Source organism: Alligator sinensis, unplaced genomic scaffold, assembly GCF_000455745.1.
Source record: "Alligator sinensis unplaced genomic scaffold, ASM45574v1 scaffold5_1, whole genome shotgun sequence".
Taxonomy (NCBI): Eukaryota; Metazoa; Chordata; order Crocodylia; family Alligatoridae; genus Alligator; species Alligator sinensis.
The window spans coordinates 348,542-371,696 of record NW_005842213.1 but is presented as its reverse complement, the minus strand read 5'-3'; the positions used below and the strand labels follow the sequence as shown (position 1 = coordinate 371,696).

General features: G+C 42.8%; 1 protein-coding gene across 1 annotated transcript in view; it reads right to left on the bottom strand.

Moving 5' to 3' along the window:
• The window catches only part of LOC102388612 (mucin-5B-like), an 82,320-nt gene that overhangs the window by 7,385 nt on the left and 51,780 nt on the right, over positions 1–23,155 (bottom strand). The window contains exons 25-42 of the mRNA XM_025207896.1: positions 22,937–23,065; positions 22,464–22,548; positions 22,071–22,108; positions 19,568–19,738; positions 17,190–17,252; positions 16,822–16,911; positions 16,033–16,244; positions 14,332–14,509; positions 12,336–12,586; positions 10,687–10,870; positions 9,916–10,111; positions 8,098–8,276; positions 6,514–6,583; positions 6,212–6,333; positions 5,645–5,676; positions 4,567–4,744; positions 2,444–2,542; positions 1,286–1,326 (exon numbers count right to left, since the gene is read on the bottom strand). Of these exons, the coding sequence (XP_025063681.1) occupies positions 1,286–1,326; positions 2,444–2,542; positions 4,567–4,744; positions 5,645–5,676; positions 6,212–6,333; positions 6,514–6,583; positions 8,098–8,276; positions 9,916–10,111; positions 10,687–10,870; positions 12,336–12,586; positions 14,332–14,509; positions 16,033–16,244; positions 16,822–16,911; positions 17,190–17,252; positions 19,568–19,738; positions 22,071–22,108; positions 22,464–22,548; positions 22,937–23,065 (2,318 nt within the window). The remainder of the gene's footprint in view (positions 1–1,285; positions 1,327–2,443; positions 2,543–4,566; positions 4,745–5,644; positions 5,677–6,211; positions 6,334–6,513; positions 6,584–8,097; positions 8,277–9,915; positions 10,112–10,686; positions 10,871–12,335; positions 12,587–14,331; positions 14,510–16,032; positions 16,245–16,821; positions 16,912–17,189; positions 17,253–19,567; positions 19,739–22,070; positions 22,109–22,463; positions 22,549–22,936; positions 23,066–23,155) is intronic.

The following is a 23,155-nucleotide window of genomic DNA, read 5'->3' as shown; positions in this document are numbered from 1 at the left end:
TCTGTGATTGCAGAGCTGGGCAGGGAACAGGCTTTCCACCCTGCCCCCTGATCACAGAGCAGGGGCTAAGAACTGTCCCAGTTGGGGGCAGGTTCCAGCCCCATGCCCTGGTCGAGTAACTGAGGCACAGGGCTTGGAAAGAGCTGCAGGGGTAGGTCCTAGCCCCTGCCTCATCCACCAGAGGGGCAGCTAGCAGAAAGCCCCTATCTGGGAGGAGAAATCTGCCCTCGCTGGGTGGGGGCTTACTGCTAGCTACCCCACCAGCAGATCAGGGCAGGGGGATGGGACCTGCTTATCCCCTGCAGATTTTTCTAAGTCTGCTGCCCCTGATTGGGGAGCCAGGGCCAGGAGCTGCCTGATGCCAGGGAATGAGGATGCTTTCCCTGCCCTAGCAGAAGGCAGCCCCCCAAGGTCATAGAGCAATGTCCCAGCAATTGCCAGGAGACAGCTGTCTCTTGGCCCAGTGCTCCCTGCTAGCCCCTGGGTTAGCATTTAGATAGGGGGAGCATTGCCCCTGATTGGGGAGCCAGGGCCAGGAGCTGCCTGATGCCAGGGAATGAGGATGCTTTCCCTGCCCTAGCAGAAGGCAGCCCCCCAAGGTCATAGAGCAATGTCCCAGCAATTGCCAGGAGACAGCTGTCTCTTGGCCCAGTGCTCCCTGCTAGCCCCTGGGTTAGCATTTAGATAGGGGGAGCATTGAGTTCCCCCTGGCTGCTGCAGGGGGCTGGTGTAGGGCCAGTGGAGGTGGGAGCAGATTGCTGCCATGAGCAGCAAATCTGTTTCTAAGACACTGCAGGTGTAGACACCTGCCCAGGAGCCTTTACTCATGAGTAGTTTACTCATGAGTAAATTGCTCCTGGATCAAATGCACATGTAGACACACCCTGTATTAAGTAAGCCCTATGTAATATTACTTCATAATTTCATAAATTTACTATTCTATTGCCTTCAACTGTCTGAACCATTAGCCATGTGCAAAACTTCCAATGATATTTAATTTTGTTGTACATACTCTTGTTACATCAACATTTTTACTTAGACCTGAATACAAGTGGATGTTTCATGTATATTGGAATCTATTTGCTTCCTGGGTTGATTATTAAATAATTTCTCAAAGAAAAACTGCGCATGAACTTTTAGAGAAAAAAAATCATGTCATTTTCATCATGTTTTTATGTTCTTTGAAATTACTTCTTGAAGGGAATTTTGGTATTACAAATTCATAGTATATTAAAGTTACAACACATGAGCATATTGACAGAAGCAACTTAAATTCAACTCCTACCTTAAATTCAACTCCTTCATGAACACAAACACCTTTTGGAACTGTAAGAAAGATAAAGCAAAAGAGAGGCTTTGGAAACAATATTATCAGGTTCTGTATTAGTTTTGCATGCCTCAAAAGAGGTAGAAAAGACCTAAAGGAAGCTAGTAGCCCTTTTACCCAACACTGGAACTATAGAATGACTGTGGGTTTTTTTAGTGTTAAAGTGATATTGTTGCTGTGACGGTCCAGGAAGTAGGTGAAAAACATACTTGTGGGTAATGTCTTTTATTGGACCAACTGCATAGTTCGAGTAGACAGACAAACAGTTGGAGAGCTGTGATCGCCAAAAGCTTGTCTGTTTTGCTACTTCTGATCCTGAAACCCACATTTATTGTTTATTTTGATTTTGTGTGTGAAGTGCAAGTTCTACCCATCAGTATTTTCTATTTAACAAACTATTTTTCTCCCTGTATATTTAAATCAAATTAGCAGAGTTTTCCTTCTTTGCTTTATTGTTATGGATCACCATAAAAGAGCAAACTGGATTACAGGGCATGAAGATGGTGCCTGGTATTGACCGGGGCAGATCCAGGGGGGATGCACTGGTACACTTGCATGCCCCTAGGATTCCTGGCCCATCCAGAGTTTAAAACCAACTGCCTGCCAGTGGTAGCAGCTTTTTCTAGTCAGACAGCGCTGACAGAGTCAATTGACATCATGGCTCATTATAATCTACCTGATCCCTTCTCAATTCTTCATTCCACAAATGTCAACAACTCTCTTTTCTTTTTAATGGTCATGATTTTCCACCAATCAAACAATCCTTTATTCTGCAATTCTGCTGTTAGCTGCTCCTGGTAATAAAACTCGTATTTCAAAACCCTGAAAATTATTTTTAACTCATTCCAATGAAGTTATATGTTTTTGCTTCAATCTTAAACTGAATAATAAGTCAGGTTATATAACCAGGGAGTGCACCACTATGTGTAGTCCTACATGATCGCTACATCAGTGTAGTGCGCCATATGGCAATGTAGCAATGCACTACATCATCATAGAATCGCCCATTATTATACAACTACATATGGGTGTGGATATGTCTTGGGACTAAACTGTAAATAAAGTCCCATTTCAAATAATGAAAAACAACATACTATAAGGAGTCATGGTACTTACTACAAGAAAATATAGGACAACAGCCAGAAATCTCTACTACTGGCTGAAAGCCTGCGTCACATTCCTTTTTGATGATAGAACAAGACTTCACATCACATTCTGGAAACAGGAGATGCAGAAAAAAAGTGTCAAAAAGCCTTTTTATCCCACTGATTTTACATGAGTACAAAGACTTGCACACCCTAATTATCTCCTAATAATTTCCTTACATTAGCTCAAACTCTTATACGCTGCATTTACTGGTCCATTCATTTACAGAGTATGAACAGAAAGGGGACTGGCAGTGCAAACTTCCCTTCAGTGCTCTGTAAATACACCTTATTTATAACATTGATGGGACTCACCCCTAGGAATGAAAGAAACATTCAGTATCCAGACTTGTTCTATATTCTGCCTCATATCTGAGATTACCAACTAAAATATAAATTAATGCCAGTGATTTGCAAAAAAGAAACTGTGCAGAGGGGGAAAGTGATGGGCTACATATCATACAGACAGACATTCGCAAAGCTAGAACTAGAAGTTAGGTCTCTCTATTCCATCCTGTGCCAGATGCACTAAATCCCTCCCCATCTGTGCAGAAACATGGCTTGGGCTGCATGAAGAGGTAATAAAAACACACACGAGGAGAAAGTGTGGCTTTCTCTCTAGAATGCCTTGAGAAGAGCAATTTACACTGCTCACATTATAAACCAGTGGTTTTACCAGAGGATACCTGGGGCTGGGAATTAGGCATATTTGCTCTTCATGATGGAAAGATTTCATTTCTGAGGCTCTTATCTGAAGGGTTTCAGTCTTTGTGTCTGGCCCAAACAGCCCTTTTCACTTCTCCTGCAGGACTTCAGGGTGGGTAGGTGACAGCCAGTCCCTCAAAGAGGGAACCACAGTGCTGCTCCTGCAAGCCCCAGCCCCAGCCCCAGCCTGATCCCTAAGCTCCTCCTGACCCTCGCTTTCTTCCCCAGCCCCCCATGGGTTCCCCACCAGCCCCAGCTCCCACCCCTTTAAAGAAAAGCCCCAGTGCTCACCGGGTGCTGCTGGGCGGGGGGTGATCCCCACTGCCCCTCACTGTGTGGGGGGCTCTGTATGAGCCCCTGGACACCCCCCCTCTCCGCCAGCCCTGCCATGGCTGCCCCACCCAGGCCAGCTCCTGACCTTTAAGGTAAAAAAAAACAAGAAAAGCCCCAGGATTAACCAGCTCCTGTGGCAAACTTGGGGTTTTGGGGGGCTCATGGAAGAGCCACCCACATAGCAGGTGGGAAGTGGGGATCGCCCCCTGCTGGCAGGAACGGTGAGTCTGGGGGGTTTTCTTCTTAAAGGGCCAAAGCCGCGGGGGTGCTGGGGAAGGGGGAGGGGGGGGCAGGGGGCTCATGCAGAGCCCCCATGCAGCGTGGAGCAGTGGGGGGCAATGGGGATTACCCCCTGCCTAGCAGCACCTGCTGAGTCGGAGTTGTTTTTTTTTAACCGGGAGCTGGGGCGGGCCGGGCAGCCAGTGCCAGGCTGGGAGAGCAGGTAGGGGATGGGCCTGACCTGCCTGATTTGGAGATTCGGCAGGAGCCGAAACTCTGAATACGATTGCGATTCAGAGATTTGGCGCCAGCCGAATCTCTGAATCAGATTCAGCCGAAACAATTCAGGACAGTGATTTGAATTACCGAATTGAATCATTTTCCCCCAAATCAGCCGAATCTAAGGCGAATACAAGCTGCTTCACACAGGCCTAGTTTCTAGACTATATTTTATCAAATGGCCTGGTGCTTCTTTAAATTATAGCCAATATATGCCAACTATGCCAACATATGCAAACATATATGTCTAAAGCATGGCACACAGATTCATCCCCCTCCACATAAATTAATCCTTCTTTAAACCATTATGAACCTATATTTGTCTAACCTGCTCTTTAAGACTATGAATGACAGAAAGATTCCTTAAACTCTAGGTAAACTACACCAGTGCTTAAACACCTTCCTAAATAGAAAATTCTTCCTGTATCTAATATAAATCTCCCTTTTTGTAATTTAAATACATTACTTATTGTCCTGTCTATAGTGAATATGAAGGACAATGTTGTGCCATCCTCTTTATAAATAATCCCAGTTCTTCCAGCTTTTCATCAAGCTTACCACACACTGTATCCGTGCAGCATGGGTCATCTGGATGTGGTATTGGTTTGGGTACAAATCCTTCTATAGTGCAGTTCACTGGTGGAGACTTTGGACAAGATCGATGTGAACAAGTAATCTTCAAGGTATTCTTATTGCAGGTGCAATACTGACAATCATGTTCCCAGGTCTCTCCAGGCTGTGCAAAAAAAAGAAGCAACAGATCACAGAATGGAAGTTGGAAGTGATAGACTAATGAGAAAAGAGTGTGGGGGATAAGCCAGAGACTCTCGGCTCCTGTACATGTACCCAACACCTGCTCCAATGCATGCTAACTATAACACATCGGAGCAAATTTGATTAATTAATTAATTGAGTCTGCCGGAGCATTCTAATTAGAATGCTCCAGCAGCCTCAGCATCATTTGTATTCAGTGTCCCTGTACTTCAAAATGGTGGTGGGGTTTTTTAACTAAAGCTCATCAAACATACTTTATTTAAAGAATCTCTATCATCATTTTGAAGTGTGGAATGCTGACTTTGACTCACCTGCCAGTGCTTTCCCTGGTGCTGCAGTTGGGGGAGGAGGGGGGGGGAGCGGGAAGGTGAATTTAAGATGACACTCCAATAATTAGATGGAAATGTTTAACAAATTTATAAATTTCTCATGTTTATGATCTATCTATTGTGGGATCATCTTAAATTTGAAGTCATCTTGGATTTGGGCAAATATGGTACATATGAAACTAAAGATGCTAAATTTCATAGGGACCAGAGAGTTCTATGGTAAAATATGCTGTGGTTGATTGTGTCCTCTGCAGAACTTGTGTGAGGAAATAGGAGGAAAATAAGAATGAGTGAGAAAACAATAGACTTTCATAGGTTTCCAATTCTGCTTCAGTGTCTCTCATAAGGAGTACAGCTATGTAGCAGAATTAAAAGTCCCATCCCTTGTCTTTGCTGTTTCTATTGTACACAGGTTTTGAATTTGGGATTAAACGAATGAGATATTTCTGCAATCATTTTTACAGTAGGACACAGCATCTGGCTACCGTATCACAATAGTTATTGGAAGATCATTACCTCTGTTCCTTCCTTACCTGTTTCACTAATCTATCTGGTCCAGTACAGGCTGTAAAACAGAACAATTGTTAGAACTATTGGAAATGAAAAGGATGCTGGAGAAAATTATCGAAGCTGAGAAAGGGAAAGGGACACGAATCAAGAACAAGACCCTGGGATCTAAGACAAGGAACTGAAGAAACAGTGAACAATGGCCAAAACACAGGGATTTGAATCCAAAAGTTCTTGGAGACTGATTTTATTTGCATCTTCCCAAATGAAAGTTCTTCTTTCTGGATAAGATTAGAGGGATGAAATGCCTCAGAAGCATTTCTGGTCTAGTCAGAAAGTGTCATCCAATAACTAAAGGCTAAGTGTACAAAGACCTGAGGAAGTATGTCTTGCATTCAAAAGCTTGTCTAACTTTATTCCAACTACATAATTGGTCCAATAAAAGATATCACCCTTTGAAATCCTTGCTTCTATTTATACAGCATACTGAGCCGCAGGGCATTGAGGACTGAAAGGGATTGTATTATGGAATCTTATAACAGTTGCTCAGAGCAAATTTTTATTTTTTTCCCCCAACTTGTATTTTTCCTTACCGCAGACAGAAACACAAATGGCTTCAGAATCTCTCAACAGGATCTTCCCATCAGGGCAGTAACATCCTTCAACAAACACTTTTGCCTTACTTTGTGAGGGAATGGTACCAGGAATGGTTTCGCTGCATAATTATATAATAAATAGGAAGGGATGAGTGACACCAAGCCCAGCTTTTAGAGAGAACTAAGAACAAAAATCTGTCTGAAAGGAGCTGGAATTCCAGTGGGATTTGAATGTGAAAATCCCTTCAATACTTTAAAAATTACCGGTTTGTATCCTTAGTGCTTAGGAAATGACTCACCTGCTAAAGCAAGTTCTTCTTTCTCTTCTCCCACATGGCTTGTAGATCTGGTCCCCAGAACAACTGGCCTCTGTAGAACATTGACAATATGGAGATTAGCATGTCCTGCTTTGCCTACCTCCTTACAATGTAAATTACATCTGGGTAGGGTATTTCACTTTGTGCATTCCACAGACATAAAAGAGAAGGTTTCCAAAGAGAGGTTTCTATTGTACTTTTGATCATAAGGGCAGATTGTTCCAGTAATGAATTTGCAACAACACATGCTACCTTTACTATTGTGTCAACAGTTCCGGCAAGCACAGGGAAAACAAGCAGAAGGAAAGGGTATATATATATATTGCCACCTAATGATGAAACTGTACTGGACATGAACAAACTAGAAAACATTAGTGAAAGACTGAAATGTAGCCCAGGTTCTGATCATGATGTATATATTCTATTATAAACCTTTGAACAAGTACCATTATATTGCCAGTGGCAGGACAAGATGATTGTAAATGATGAGGAAAATTGACTAGGTCAAATACCATACTATTTTACTGATGTAAATCTAAAGTAATTCCACTTAACATCAGTGGGTTTATTCTGAATATACATGAATGTAACATGAACAGGGCTAGCTATTTTTTCCTGTTGAAATGTTCATGGAAAAATAGATTTTTGATAAAACATAAGGTTTCACCCAACATCTTTCATCCCGAGGTTTCCTTAAAAAAATCTTTGCTTTCTTTTATCAGAAAGGCAAAACACTGAAAAACCATTCCAGCTTTTGGCAATTTTCAGTATTTTGGGACTGCAAATTCAATCAGCTCTAGTGCTAAACCATTCAGAACATGCCATGGACCTAATTTTCCCTTCTCCATTAGTTCCACACAGGCATAACTACATTGACATCAATTATTTTATTCCAGCTTTGCTGATGCATCTGAGCACATGGACAAATGTACATTTTAGCTGCTTTAAAAGTGGATGGGGATCTGTCACTTGGGTGCGCCCATCAGTTCTTGAGCTGTAACTGTTACTCTGGCATCATCCTGTAGTGTTACAAGATAGATCAGTGATTCTCAAACAGGGTGCTGTGGCACCTTGGGGTGCCTTGAGACCCTTTCAAGGGTGCCATAGGGTACTGCACAATATTATCACAAGATAAAGCCAGAGATTTCAGACAGGAATCCATAATGTAAAAACATTCTAATGTGTTGTGGTCTTTTTGAGTCTTTTGCAAAATTGCTTTATTATTTTTCTGTGGTCAAATATTGAGTGAAAACTAAGAGGGGTGCCTTGTGTCTAAAAAGGTTGAAAACTACTGGCATAGGTACATCTTTCTAAATTTGCCCTGAATGGAGCAAGCTAAAAGTTGGAAAGGTTTTGCTGTACTTGTATCAGTACAGAATCATAGAGATGTAAATTGTAGTGTTTCAGCTTATATCACTATGGATGCAATTAAATTTGTCTATACTTTCAGGGAAGACTCAAGCCCTATGTAACTTCTAAAATCAACACAGACACAGTATATATGTGTAATAGTAAAGGGAGCAGAGTAAAATTACTTCCAGACCAGAAAACCCTTCTTCAGCTCACCACACTCTCCATTCGTTTTCCTTCTCCAGTCAACACAAACCCCTTGTAATCCACACAAAGCAGCATAGGTCTTAAGGCTGTAACATTCGGTCCTCTGACCCCCGGCTGAACATGCATCTCTGAGGCAAGCTGCATAGTAAGCTTGGGGAGGAACTTCGTTGTGACAGTCTGTCATATTCCTTAGTAAACAATAACAATAGGCAAGTTTTTCATGGTGGATTTTATGTCATAACAAAAGTTTAGCTCAGAAGCACACCAAACCATGGAAAAAATCTGTCAAGTTAAATATACAACTTTAAAATGTTTTACTGGGAAATGTTCTCCTGGATACGAACCACTAGCAAATCTTGCAGTGGGTGTGTCTCTCCCAGCCATATGGCGAACAGCATGGGTCCCAATCCCCAAGCAGCTGGCAGGGAGCTGCCTTGCTACTGGGACAGCTCTCCCAGGCATGTGGGGATTGGGACTAACCCCCATGACCCCTATCAGTCTGGGGCTGGCACACAGGGGATCCTGGAGCTCCCCCTGGCTGTTATAGGGGGGCAGAGCAGAGCAGAAGCAGAATCCCTAGATTGTACTGCTCCGGTTGGGAGCAAATTTGCTCACGATGTGAGCACATTCAGATGCATGCGGGGGGTGCAGTTTAATGCGCCTGAATTTTCTATGTAGAAAATGTAGGTGCATTAACTGCATGTGTAGATGCACACAATGGAAACTAATCATACGTCCCTCTTAAGTAATGATGACCTTTTTCTCATATTATTTACAGCATCTTGGTTTACCCATGGATTATGCAATAGAGGATTGAATCATAAAGTTTTCTTTGCAATCTGAATGCAGTAATTCTAGGTACAGATATTTGTTTTTTTTTTGTTTAATTTAGTAATCTTATTTTAAAATAATAAAATTATTTAAGAAAATAAATTTGCAGGATAGACTTATAGCAGTGATTTTAGTTTACAGCCTTCAGACAAAAACTATAAGATACCTAAAAATGTTGGTTTTAATGTTCCAAAATTTATCTTGGGCAAACAAATTTAAAATGCCTTAAAAGAAGATGGATTTTGACAAATCAGCTGTTCAGTATCCACCATTAAAAATCAGCAGTTTTAAGCCTCAGATCATAAATCACTAAATTTAGATTAATTTATTTTACCTTTTATAGACAGTTCATAGCCAATCTGTGAAGCATACACTTGCCTCTTTTTAGGCCTGATCATGTATATCAGGGCTTGGTAACCTAGGGGTGTCTGTACATGTGTGGGATGCCTGCTCCAACTCATTCTAATTAGAACGTGTTGGAGCAGACTCAATCAATTGAGTCTAATTAAAACACTCCAACAGCCTTGCCATCATGTGTTTTCAGTGTTTCCATATTTCAAAATGGCAGCTCATTAAATGACCTTTAGTTAAAACATCCCAGCTGCCATTTTCAAGCACAAGATGCTGAATACACAAGATGCTGGGGGCATTTTAATAAAAGTGACTCCCAAGAGCCACTCTAAATAAAATGCCCTCCTACCCTGGAGCAAGCGTAGATACCCCTACAACCTGCAGACTGGATCTAGCCAACAGAGGCACTGAATCCAACTTGTGAATGTGGAGCCTCAGTAGTCTTCAGTGGCAGGGGGTTTAAGCTCAGGTGCCCTCCCCAGGCTGCTGCAGGGAGAAGCACCAACCATGAGTGGGTCCTCATTCCCGCCGCCCCCACCCTCCCTCCTTGCACCTACCTCTGACCCAAGGTGGGTCATTCTGGCTTGCAGCCAGGAAGGGTTGCTGACTGCTGATCTATATGATGCTCATGAAAGCGTGTCTTACCAGATGAGTGCACAAAGAGCAGAAGGGGGGCAAACTCCTTGATCTATTTCAGTCAGAGTGGGTTCTGGGATACTTAATTCACAAGGTCTCTTGGTATGATCAGGCACTCTCCAATCAGATGCCATCTCACTGAAGAAGTCTGTAATCTCACCATTCCTCTTCCTAGCATCATCTGAGTTTTCGTTGGTGCATGTACCTGCCAGCAATATAAAACAAAGGCATGTAAAAGCTGAAGAACTCAGGGACTTCCCAGAATTCCTTCTGGAGAGGAAATTACCTGCATAAAGGCAGGTGGAAAATTTTCATTGGTCTTGGAAGGTATCAAACACAAATGGGTCTTCATTGACTTCACAGAAAGGAGATGCTTGGAGGAAAAAGCTAAAATAGCTAGTTTGCCATTTATGGATGACACACAAAGTGTCAGGTAATGAATTCTTCCAACTTGCTTAAGCAATTGAGACATTCCTGTCTTTTAAAATGGATTATGTGAGCCATTTCATGAGCAGATGTGATCAGGAGATGGCAAAAAGGGAGAAGAAACATGCACATACATACATACATAAATACATACATACATACTGCTTCTCTTGAATTCCTCCATTCATCCACAAATGGAGAAGGGAGTAAAAAGAGATTACTTGGAACTCTCTATTACCACTCTCTGCTCCACCAAAGAGGAAGAAAAACATTATAATCTAGTGCTGATAAATCTTATACCAAAATGAAAAAAACAAGAATCTGGAGACATTAATTACACCTGAATACACTTACCACATTGTCCCTCCGTATTGTTATAAAAGGTGTTGAAAGGGAGTTTTATGTAGAACACATTATAGCTATAGGAGACATAAAGTCCTATTTCAGGTATTTCAACAATAATGTAGAGGCCAGAACTGGTTATCCTGATACCATTCTTGAAGAAATTTGGTACCATCTTCTTACTGTTGAACAGAATCTAAATGAAAGAAAGAGTCCAAATCGTTCAGCAAGTGTTATGTTGCTTAATATAAACTTTATATTTTGGAATGCCTAGGACAAATTATTCTTCCAGATATACTGGCTGTGCCTATATGAGATGCTGACTGTGCAGTAGCCCGTGACTACTGTGCAGTAGCGTCACGTGGCAGAAAGTGTGACATGATGCTACTGCACAGTCAGTGTCACAAAAAAGCCATTTGGCAGCACTACTGTGTAGTAATTCTGGTTACTGCACAGTCATTTCATACTTGTATAAACAAGTATAAGCAAGTACTAATTGACTGCACAGCAGCGACTGTGCAATCAGTGTCTTGTGTAGTTGAGGCCACTGAGTGCAAGCCTTTGAAGTTTAAACTGGCTGAGTTTCCATGTGGCTTTCAGATATTTGAGTTACTAACTGCAGAGAAAATATCAGCAGTAAAAATGATACAGCAATTTACTACAGATTTGATTAGTTTTCACAAGACAGTTTCTCTGAATCATTCACTGCTCCATGTATGGTCAAGTTTCTTTTGATCGGCCATGGAATAAATCACAAGAAAAGAAACCATGAATTAAAGGACACAGCTTATGGTTTACCTACCAATTATTGCTTTCTGGCAAGAGTAAACCAAACCTCACTGAAGTCAGTGGAAAGATTTGCACTGACTTTAGTGGTCTTTTGAGGTCCTTTATTTCATAGAAAAAAGCCCAAATTATTATTATTATTGAGGAACATGACACACGCCTAATCATAAATAAATTAAGCTATTCCAAGACTCTTGAAACAGGTCAGACAGCCCCTCAGACTGACATCCCTCCATTTATTCAATTTATTCAGAAGGCAAGGACAGCATGGGCAGTGATACAGCAAATACCCTTATTTGCTCTGTCAGAGTGTGTCAGCCTTACCTACGCTGGAAGGACTAGCTTCATCAGCCTCCAGGTCCTTCCAATTTTGGAGTTTTCTGCTGCAAATTCAAACCTGCTGCCATATGAACCCAAATTAGCTCTATATCAATTGAAATGGAAGCTGCTACTCATAATTTGGAGTGAGAGAATAAGATCACATGATCCTGGGTAGTGCCAGTTGTAGTGATGGCCTTTGTAAAGCAGCCATCTTTCAGTAGAGGGGGAGCACCAGACAATGTTGATGTAAGCCACTGAACACCAAAAGGGCAAAGACAAACAAGAAGCAAAATCTTTATATTTAAAATCCCCACATTTTACAGATCTTCTCTATCATAAAAAACACAGGCCTGCACATTTCACTGAATGTTTTTTCAAACAAAAGAGGCCAAATAAAACAGAATCTCTCTCCCTCCCCCTCTGTTTTTGTTTGTTTGTTGTTTGGTTTTTGTTTTATACTGTAAATTAGCTCTATTCTTAAACCTGGTGGAGCTATTGGCATGGCCAAAAACATAAATGGGAATAATCTTAAAAGGTGATAGAAAATGTATTACCAGGTTGCCTTCTTTTCCATGCTCTACTGCTTGTGTCAGAAGAACTACAGAATCATTATAAAAAATGAAGAGTGACATTGAACAAATGTTTCCATCAACATCACTGCAGTAGTAGTTGTCCAAGTGAATCCAGAAGTTTGGGGAATCTGGCTGGATTGGCTTCACCAGGACATAGGAGCAATTCCCTTTGAAATTGTAATATGTTCCATCGAAGGTCATATAATGCTCATTTGCCCACCCGCTACAAATACCTAGAAACAAAGATAAGCTTAAAGGCTGATTTATTTTAGGGTTTCTGAATGTATGAATAAGCCTTAAGTCAGCAATGGCCAATCTCTCTGCCAACTGACAAAGTTGCATCTTGTCCCACACTGTTTCTTTGGCCGGCTTTACAGTGCGAGTTCCTTGTGACCTTTCACCTCTGGTTAATAAATGTTATAACAGTCCAGGTTTTCAGTTCCTTTGAAGTACCCCCTGCCATAATGGAAATAAAATGTTTTCTATGATAGGCCCATAAGAAAACATTTACAAAAAGGCAGACAAGATTTCAGTCTCATAGATACCCCTTATCCCATAGCTAAGCACTTTCTATAAACCTATTTTCCAAACTCACTCGCATATAGCCATTTCTTTCCTTTCCACTTTCTATCCTTATGTCGCCTTTGTCCCACTGAGCCTCTTGTTATCCCACTCATTTATTATTCTTATTCCTTTTCACATTTATCTCCACATCTAAGCAATCCCACATGTCATCATGGCAAACCTTATTTTACCTACAGACATTGTCCCATCTCTACATCCAACACTTCCTCCCTTCTTCTCATGCCATTCTGCTACATCCCTGTTTCTGACATTTTTTTTCCATCACAGCATTTGCTCCCTTAGAAAATCTTCTGAATGTTACTTGTGTTAAGCTACATATTTCTAAAGACAGTTGATTCTAGTAAGGACTCAACCTAGCTTACATGCTTTACATATGAAGCAAATTGTGACCTCACTAAGCTGAGAATGATGGATAGCAGAATTTGAACTGATTTGGATGTACCATATTTCTATGTGTATAAGTCGAGGTTTGAACCCCCAAAATTTACCCTTAAATTTCCACCTTGACTTATACACCATATCAATACTTCAACTGGACACCATGTCAGCATCCTGCTGCACAGGGAGGTGGCATGCTGGTGGGCTCTGGGGAAGTTGGATTGGGCCCCTGGGAGTACAGACAGTTTGGGGGATGCCACTGCTGCAGAGGGAAGGAGTGGGCCCCCCCACAGCTCAGGATCTGCCCAGAATGGCAGCAGCTTGTCCTCTGGTGATGGCAGAGGTGGGCAGACTCTGCCAAAAGCAGGATCAGACCCCTTGTTGCTTCTGCCTACAGCAGGCTACTGCTGCCCACAGGATGCCTGGTGGGCCCAATCCAACTTCCCAAGGATGGGGCTACCTTGCCCCATGGGAAGTATGGGGGGTGGCAGGAGGGTGGCAGAGTTCACTAGCAATGGGAGAAGGCAGTGGGAATGGTGTGGGAGGTGCTGGAAGCCCAGGCAGCACCCAGCCCTGCCTGACACCCCTAGCATCCCCACTCACCCCTGCCTGACATGGGGTGACGCAGCCCCTTCCTGGGTGGTGCCAGGCATCCTGCTGCCTACCTGTTTAAGGCAGAAGCAGTGAGGAGCCTGATCCTCCTTTTGGCAGAGCCTGCCCGCCCCCTGCCCTCCCCTCCCCACCAGCAGCTGGCGGGTGAGCTGCCACCAGGCTGGGCAGCCCCTGAGCATGAGGGGACCCAGTCCTTCCCTCTGTGGTGGTGGCACCCCCTGGGCCCAGCTGCCCAAGCAATAAGGCACCTAGTCCAACTTCCCTACAAGTCCACCTGGGCTTCCAGTGCCTCGTACGCTGAGTTATACAATATATTGATGTGTACACTGTAAAATACAATACTTCCCTTGAGGCTCACTTTAACACCTAACAAAATTTTTAATCTTGTTGCCATGTTACTTACACTTGCACTCAAAGACTTCACAGCAGCCAGTTTCATCAAAGTATTTTGTGAATGGGAAACCATTGACACAGAGATTTGATTGCCTAAGTGGGCAGTCCGCACTGGTCAGTTTAATATTGTTTCCTTCTCCCAAGCAAGTGGCAATCTGGCAATTTCCAAAGGTCCATGACTCATTAAACTGTTGACAATTTAAAAGGAAGAGGTGAGAATATGCATGGGAAATGAACGTACTAGTACTCTGAAAATTACTGGCAGAGAGCATAGGCAGCTCAGTAATACAACTAGCCTGGCAGTATTTACTATCTGTTGAGGTTTTGTTTTTGTTTTTTAATTCTGAAAATCTCATAACACTTCACAACAAAAACCATCAATGAAGCCTCAAGACCTATTTCTATACTATAAAAAAATTCTGTATCAAATTAAATATTGAGATCATGACCACTCCTGAATTTCAAAAATCCTAGCTGAGGGAATGGTTTCCAACCCTAATACTTATACCATCCTGCCCACCTACCTTCTAATACCACCTACCTTTTAATGGCTTTGTGTTGATAGTCTGGTCTTTACTTCCTGTCCTATGTTACTGTATGGTTTTGCAGTATTCTACTGACTGACTTCTACTTTCTTCAGAAACCTGGGTATAATGGGGAATCAATGAAATACCTATAACTTTGTTGTTTTTTGTCTTCTTTGGATGAAACTTGTAGGGATGGTAGCTGCTGCTAAGTGCATGAAGCCTGCCAAGTTTCAAGAAGCTGGCGCATGGGTTTGGGGGGAACTGCACCCCAAATTCTTGAAAGCAACACTCATGTCATGTGTATACGTTACACTACAGGGGGGTTAAAACTGCAAATGTGGTAGCCCCTGGTGAGGCCACAAAGCCTGCCAAGTTTCAAGAAGATCAGTGCAGGGATTTGGGGGGAACTGTACCTCAAGCTGCGGACAAGCAAAGCTCATGACATGGGTGACACTGTGTGTGTTAAGGCGCAGCAGGGTGAAAGCTGCAGGGATGGTAGCCCCTGCTGCGGCCATGATGCCTGCCAGCTGTCAAGGAGATCGGTACAGGGCTTCTTTGTTCCGGGGCCCTGCCCCCCTAGCTGCTGACAGGAAAAAATCGTGATATGGGTGCTCGTGCAACTGACTGTCTTGGAGCAGTTGATTGTCTGTATTGATTATTTCCTCTCCTTGATCTGTGGTTTTGTAGGTGTTAATCTTGCTAATTAACATGTTACCCCTGCAAGTTTCATCCAAATCGGACACAAAACAACAAAGTTATAGATATTTGATTGATTCCCCGTTATACCCTATGGCCGGATCTCCAAAGCGACTCCGAAGCTTTTCTGAAGTGGCTTGGAAGCTCTGAACTGCTTTGGAAAGCCTAAAGAAACCAACACTTCAATCTGGACATGCTACTTCGGATGCCGAAACATCTGAAGCTTCTCCAGATCCAGAGCACAGTCCAAAGCCTTGCACAGCCCTAAGTATTACCTACTTCAAAGGGAATTTGTGACTTCACATTTGTACCATGCCAGATCCTGGTCCTGGAAATATAGAAGTTTCAGGTAGTATGCAAAAATGATCTGCTTTTCCATTGCCCAGATCCCAGAGTATATGGTTTGGTGCCTGCCCCAAGACACATCACCCTAAGGGATCACGTTTGTGTCCCATCTGTGCTTTGATACATTATTTTTGCTCACTCACCTTTCTTGGAGGAAGAAGATCAAAGCAATCAGTCACAAGAGGTATTTGGGAAGTAGACACTGTAGTTGTTGAAAGAGGTGTGTAGGTGCTATGGGATTCCACTCCCGCTAGTCCTACACATTTGTCCTGGATTCGTTCAATCTGGCATGATGCATTACATTTGGAGTAAATACACTGATCTGAAGCATTAGTTGTCTGAGATATGTTACTTCCTGCAAGACCAGAAAAGTAATTGCTAGGATTCCATGAGTCTGACATACTTTCCCAGGAACTTTGGTTTGAACTACCAGTTCCCATGTTGTAGCGTAGCACTCTTCCCACACTAGCTACAGATTGAGCAGCACATTTTACTAACTTGAACTGAGTCACACTTAGTTGCGACTATGTCCAGTTGGCATACATAGAGAATCTGCAACTAATCTGTGTCTACCAGCTTGGCCATGGCTGACATCATTCCAACAACAGAGACTAGGGAAGGCTGTTACTCATTCAACATTCATCTCTTCTGCTCACAAAGAAGTATCTTCCTAGGAACTGCATATGCATATCAAAGAGCAGAAACTGGCCTCTCAATAATGTGGGGTAGCCCTATTAAGGGCATGGAATAACCACAAAACAGATTCAAGAGAATAGGTGTCTCTGAAAAAAAATCAAAGAATTATTATTATGAAGCTACGGTATCTGAAAAATGAGTACTTCCTTACTGGTAAGTGTTCTGCAAAACATTCACAGTTTAGTCACAGAAAAAACTGAATTGATCCAGATGAAAACAATTAGATTGCTTCTTACCTATAGCAATCAGCTCCCCATTTACATTGCAGAAGCATGGGACAGGTATTGCAGGTGCTGATGTTGTAAGAGGCATTACTGTAGTCGTTCCTGTTCATATAACAATTGAAAGTAGGTGATATTTTGCTCCCCTATTTTGGATCTGAAAGTGCTACATTAAATTCCCCTTGTCATTTATAACATTCTATATCATTCCCATAATTTGAAAAAGCTGAAGACTTATAAAGGGAAATAAAATTCATTAGCTTTCCATTCCTTGGGTCCCCCCTTTTCTTTTTCTTAAAAAATAAAACAACAAACAAACAAAAACATCCCTCTTCCCGCTCTCCCCATCCCTGTTTGCTCTTTCCCATGTTCTTGAATCCTACCTGACTTCCGTGACTTTGGAGAACTAATGCCTGGTTTCTGGACCCCTGTAGGTGTGGACCCTGCTGAGTTGAATAGATGCACTTTATTCAGATCATATTTCACCACAGTGCTTCAAATTTTGTCTTGGAACTTCTCCTTTCTTAAGTATTATCCTATTGTGCATCCTGGCACAGTTATCATCACAAATAAGATACAGCAAAAGGCTTTTAAGCACTTTGTCTAGCCTTTCAAATGTGTTTTCCAAAACACTTAAGCAATGCAGCTAAGCTTTTCCCAGTGTATTAGGCCTGTGTGAGTAGGCAGCTATTCAATCTGGCTTCGGATCCAGCTGCTTCAGATGCCAGGGATCCAATCTGGATCTCCGGACCGGGTTCCCGCTTTGATCCGGCCAAAGCGTCTCCAAAGCTTTAGAGCTGCCTAGGAGAGCCGGCCATAGGGTATAATGGGGAATCAATTAAATATCTATAACTTTGTTGTTTTTTTGTCTGATTTGGATCAAACTTGCAGGGGTGGTAGCCTCTCATGTCACGTGTATGTGTTACACCACAGTGGATGAAAATTGCAGGGGTGGTAGCCCCTGGTGAGGCCACAAAGCCTGCCAAGCTTCAAGAAGATGGGTGCAGGGGTTTTCAAGCTGCTAACAGGCAAAACTCATGACATGGGTGCTTGTGCAACAGACTGTCTCTGCCTTGAGGCAGTTGATTGTCTGTATTGATTCTTTCCTCTCCTTAGTCTGTGGTTTTGTAAGTGTTAATTGTTACTAATTAACTGGTTACATTAGGTAGCAACTGTGTATTGAACTGGTCCCTGAGTGAATCATGATTGATTCAAAACACAGTAGCTTAGCAGCCAGGCCTGCAGTAGTTCCACCCCCCTCCCCCACCCCAAGACAGACAGAGTGGCACAAGCACCCATGTCACAAGTTTTGCCTGTCAGCAGCCAGAGGTGCAGGGCCCCAACCCCCCCCTGCACCTATCTCCTTGACAGCTGTCAGGCTTCATGGCTGCAGCAGGGGCTACCATCCCTGCAGCTTTCATCCTGCTGCACCTTAACACACACAGTGTCACCCATGTCACAAGTTTTGCTTGTCCGCAACTTGAGGTGCAGTTTCCCCCAAACACCTGCACTTATCTCCTTGAAACTTGGCAGGCTTCATGGCCTGATGAGGGGCCACAACCCCTGCAGTCTTCAGCCCACTGCACCTTAACACACACGGGGTCATCTATGTCACGTGTTTTGCTTGTCAGCAGCTTGAGGTGCAGTTCCCCCCAAACCCCTCCACTGATCCTCTTGAAACATGGCAGGCTTTGTGGCCTCACCAGGGGCTACCACCCCTGCAGTTTTCACCCCCCTGTGTTGTAACACATAGACATGACGCGAGGTTTGCTTTCAGGAATTTGGGGTGCAGTCCCCCCTAACCCCATGTATCAATGTTCTTGAAGCTTGACAGACTTCATGCTTTCAGCAGAGGATAGAATCCCTGCAAATTTCATCCAAATCAGACAAAAAACAACACAGTTATAGATATTTCATTGATTCCCCATTATATCCTATGGCCAGATCTCTGAGGCAGTTCCAAAGCTTTTCCAAAGCACTTTGGAAGCTCCAAACTGCCTCGGAAAGCCTGACAAAGCCAGCACTTCAACCTGGACGTGCTGCTTCAGACGCCAAAGTGTCCGAAGCTTCTCCGGATCCGAATCCTCGCACAGCCCTACAGTGTATCTTTTGTTACTGATTTAAGTATAATTCATTGCATTGAAGGAGGAATAACATATTTACTTTCCTCCCCGCATTTTTTCATTGCTAGTCTGGTTTTCAGAACATTAACCAGCCCTTGACAAAATCATATTGAAGCTTCATTTTCCCCTCCCTAGTGTTTCTTGTGAGATGGGAGTTTTTTCTAGTGTGCCTTACATATGGAGTTTTTCACAAAGTGCGAGACAGCTAGTGATACATTTCTATGCTACTGTGATCCACTGCAAATTGCCTGACAGTATGACAGGAGGTGAGAAGTATATCAGAAAAACAAGGTTCAGAATAAAAAGGTGGCACTAGAGCCATGAAATATTTGGAACTGTTTGCAGCTGGCATAAATACCCCTGAATTGTACTGGGAACTTGCCAGATTCCTAGGACTGGGGTTCTGTAAAAATATCATAGAGGTACCTTTGCCTCTATCTCTTTAGTTCTTCAGTTCTGTAGACCAGAGAACCTGACATCATGTCTCAAATTTGTACTCTCCTGCATTATGTGTCGACCATAGGCCTGTACAATTATTGTACAAAAGACCTTTTTTAAGGAGGACAAATTTTGTCACAATTGCAAGGGGTTTTTTTTATACTAAGTATAAGACAACAGCTCTCATATAAATCTAGTACCTGACATTTCTATAGCAGGTAGTGTTGTAGGCAGTACTTCACAAGGGATGAATGTTCTAATGATCTTTCCATTAGGACCACAAACAGCTGTTCTGCATCTCCCCCATTCTGTTTTATTGTAGATATTTGCATTTAAGGTGTAGGTCTTCTCATGGTAGCAGCAGAGGCATTCTGACACAATGAGAAGGAAATGCGGTGAAAGGAGGAAACACATGATTATGAACAGATATAAAAGATAACCCTGAATTAGGTATAATTCTTCCCCAAACTATCAACTCTAAGATAAAAGATGCTCAAGTGTGATGTGGCTCCTGCATATGACACGATAAGTGCAGAGCTCATCCCAATTTATGCCTGTACGAAGCGACTAGTATTCTCTTTGGATTTGGATTCGGCCGATTCGGAGGACAGTGATTCGATTCAGTGATTTGAATCACTGTCCCAATCGATTCAACTAAATCTGATTTGGAGATTTGGCCACTGCTGAATTGGCTGAATCTCCGAATCAGACAGGCCCCATCCCCCGCCTGCTCTCCCAGCCCCATCAATGGCTGCCCAACCTGGCCCCAACTCCCGGCTCTTTAAAAAAAATAAGCCCCCACACTGGCTGCTGCCAGGTGGGGTGGGGGGGAATTCTCCCTGTTCCCCACTGCCCCACGCTGTGTGGGGGGCTCTGCCACAGACCCCCAGCCCCCGCCTGCTCTCCCAGTCCCCACCCACCATGGCTTCCCTGCCCAGCCCCAGCTCCCGGGTCTTTAAAAAAAAAAAAAAAACACAACACCAGGGGCTGGGGCCCGGGGGGACAGCCATGGGGGGTGGCTGGGGAGAGCAGGTGGGGATCAGGGGATGGTTGGGGGGCTTGGGGAAGCAGGAAGGGGATGGGGCCTTGTGGGGCCCCACATGGTCCCCTCCCCTTCTCCAGCCCCCCTCCCCCTCCCTACTTACCAGCAAAATTTCCAAAGCTCTCCAAATCTTTTCTGAATCAATTTGGAGAGCTTTGAATCAATTTGGACCTTTTTATTGGTCTCCCGATTTGATTTGGATTCAGAGATTCGGCCACCAAATTGGGCTGAATCTCCTCTGAATCTAATCAGCAACCAAAGCTTTGCACAGTCCTATCCCAATTCTAGTTGCAGAATTGCATTTAGATTCCAAACTTCATTCTGTGCTAGAACCGGGGACCCACTGGCAGTGCAAAACTGGCTTGAGTGGCTCCTTTACGAGTCAACTTGTATAAAAGGAATCACTGGAAGGCACAGAGTTATAAGTGGCATACAGATGCTCTTCTAACCCAATACCCTGAATACAACAGGTATTTCCAGAAACAGGAGCTGTGTTTGGAACTCCCCTTTGCCTTAGTGAGCCTCTAGATGTCACAGTAGCCATCTAGGAGTCTACTGAATCCTAAAGTCCATCAACTGATGATTTAACTAGTAATGCCAGGTCATGTATTTGAAGAGGCCCTCACAGCTTCAGCAAACACGTGCTCAGGGAAGCAAAATGGTCCAGGGCATAGAATACTAGACTGACATTTCCGAGACATAGGTTTTATTCCCACACTTTCACAAAACATGTATCATATATCAGTCAAGTCAATGTATGCCTCTGTGACTACAATCAGACACTGCATTTGTGCTGGGATAAGCCATTTTATCCTAGGACAAAGTGCAATCAATCGGACATCCAGGGCCATTGTTCCTGGATAAACCCTAAAAAAGTTTATAAGATAAAATATACTAACAGTTTATCCCAAGACATCACAAAGTACCTCTGAAAAATTATCCTGGGAATGCATCATTGAACCAATTTTCTATTCCAGGACAAACATAAGCACAACTTGTCCAGAGACAAATGTAATGTCTGCTCCTAGCCTGTCTATTTAGTCTATAAACTCTTCAAGGCAAAAGCTGCCTCATACTGGGTATGCCTACATATGCGCTTTAATGTACAGTAGACTATTTTACGGAGTATTAAAGCATCACATTAAAAATGTGTAATTATGCTATTGCACAGTAAAATAGGTTACTGCACATTACACATCACTTAAAAACCACATGCATTCATTACTGCACATTAAGGCAGCCTAATGCACATTTCTTTAGGACCTCGCATTGGAGATACTAAATTTAACATGCATTAGAAAAATCACCTTAATGCACATGTAGACATGCCCACTGAGGTGTATAACTATACTGAAGTCACTGTGTAGATACACCCAAGTGAGTTTTAACCTATCCTGTTTCGGTCATGCAAGCAGGGTACCTTGAGAATTACGGAACTCAGCATAAGCTGCAAAACCTCCCTGAGAAGCTAACTAATCACTCAGGCAGTTAACCTGTGCTGAGTTCCATGCTGCTGCAGTTTAACATTAGCTTTGCTATGACTAAACTGCACAGCAATCACATCTGTAACTGCTGCATAGACATATCCTATATGCATATCCAGTGCCTAGCACTCTGAGGCCATTTGTTGTGATCATAGTACAATTAATGATGAAAGTTACCTTTGCTGTCTTCTGCACACAATTCTTCTACAGGGTTGCTGTGGACAAACAGTAAACAAATATAATTGATGTTTTATTGCCCTAGATACAATCATAGGATTGGAAGGAACCGCAATGGTCATCTAGTCCAACCCCCTGCACAAATACAGAGTACGCTACTTGTGCATTATCCCAGAAAAAGTCCTGTATCATCCTCTTCTTGACAACCTCCAATGAAGGAGATCACCAGAGCATAGCCAAAATAAGTCACAGTTCTACCCAACTGAAAAAACCACATTCTGTTAGGCCTTTGGTGAGAACTCAGGATGTAAAGTTTCCCTACTACCTGAGGCAACATAGTACCTGGCTAATAGATAGACCTTATATAGTCCCTCTTACCATCCATTGACCTACCAAGACATGCAGTTGAGCAGAGAGACACACTCCCTCTGTTCCTCATCAAAATATGGTTTGTCAGGGCTGCATTCTGGGTAACAGCCTGGAACATGAACAGAAGGAAAGAATTGCTTGTCAGCTTAGCACAGACTAAGGACAGAACCCTTTTAAAATATCTTTAAAAAGATAGGTTTCTGTCTTCATGGATACCAGTGGGGAGCTACATACACCATTTATCCTCTCCTTTTTATTTTCCTTAATATGAATTATCTCTATTGTTGCAAATATAGTATTAATGATACTCTATTGCTGCAAGACCTGGGGGTCCCCTGCAGCCAAAGAATCAGACTATTTTTACCTAGCTTGCACATCATAAAATCAATGCAATTACTCGAACAGTCTTCCAAAAGAAGAAAGAAACTCTATTACGTAAGACAAGTGTGGTTTAGCTTAGACCCCACAAGAGTCCATCGAAGTCAGATAAGAATTACCTTCCAAACTATACATGGTGTTACCACATTTTCCCTGTGGATTTCTGCAGGTCTTTAGACAAGTGGCTCCACAGGGCTTATAATACCATTCACGTTTGTCAGGAGGATTGTAGTAATCACAGAACACAGCTGGAAGATAAGGATAAAATGCCAAATCTCAGATCACTGAAACTTGCTCTAATGTTCTAATTCTTAAAAGCTGAAGGATTCTTAGTCATG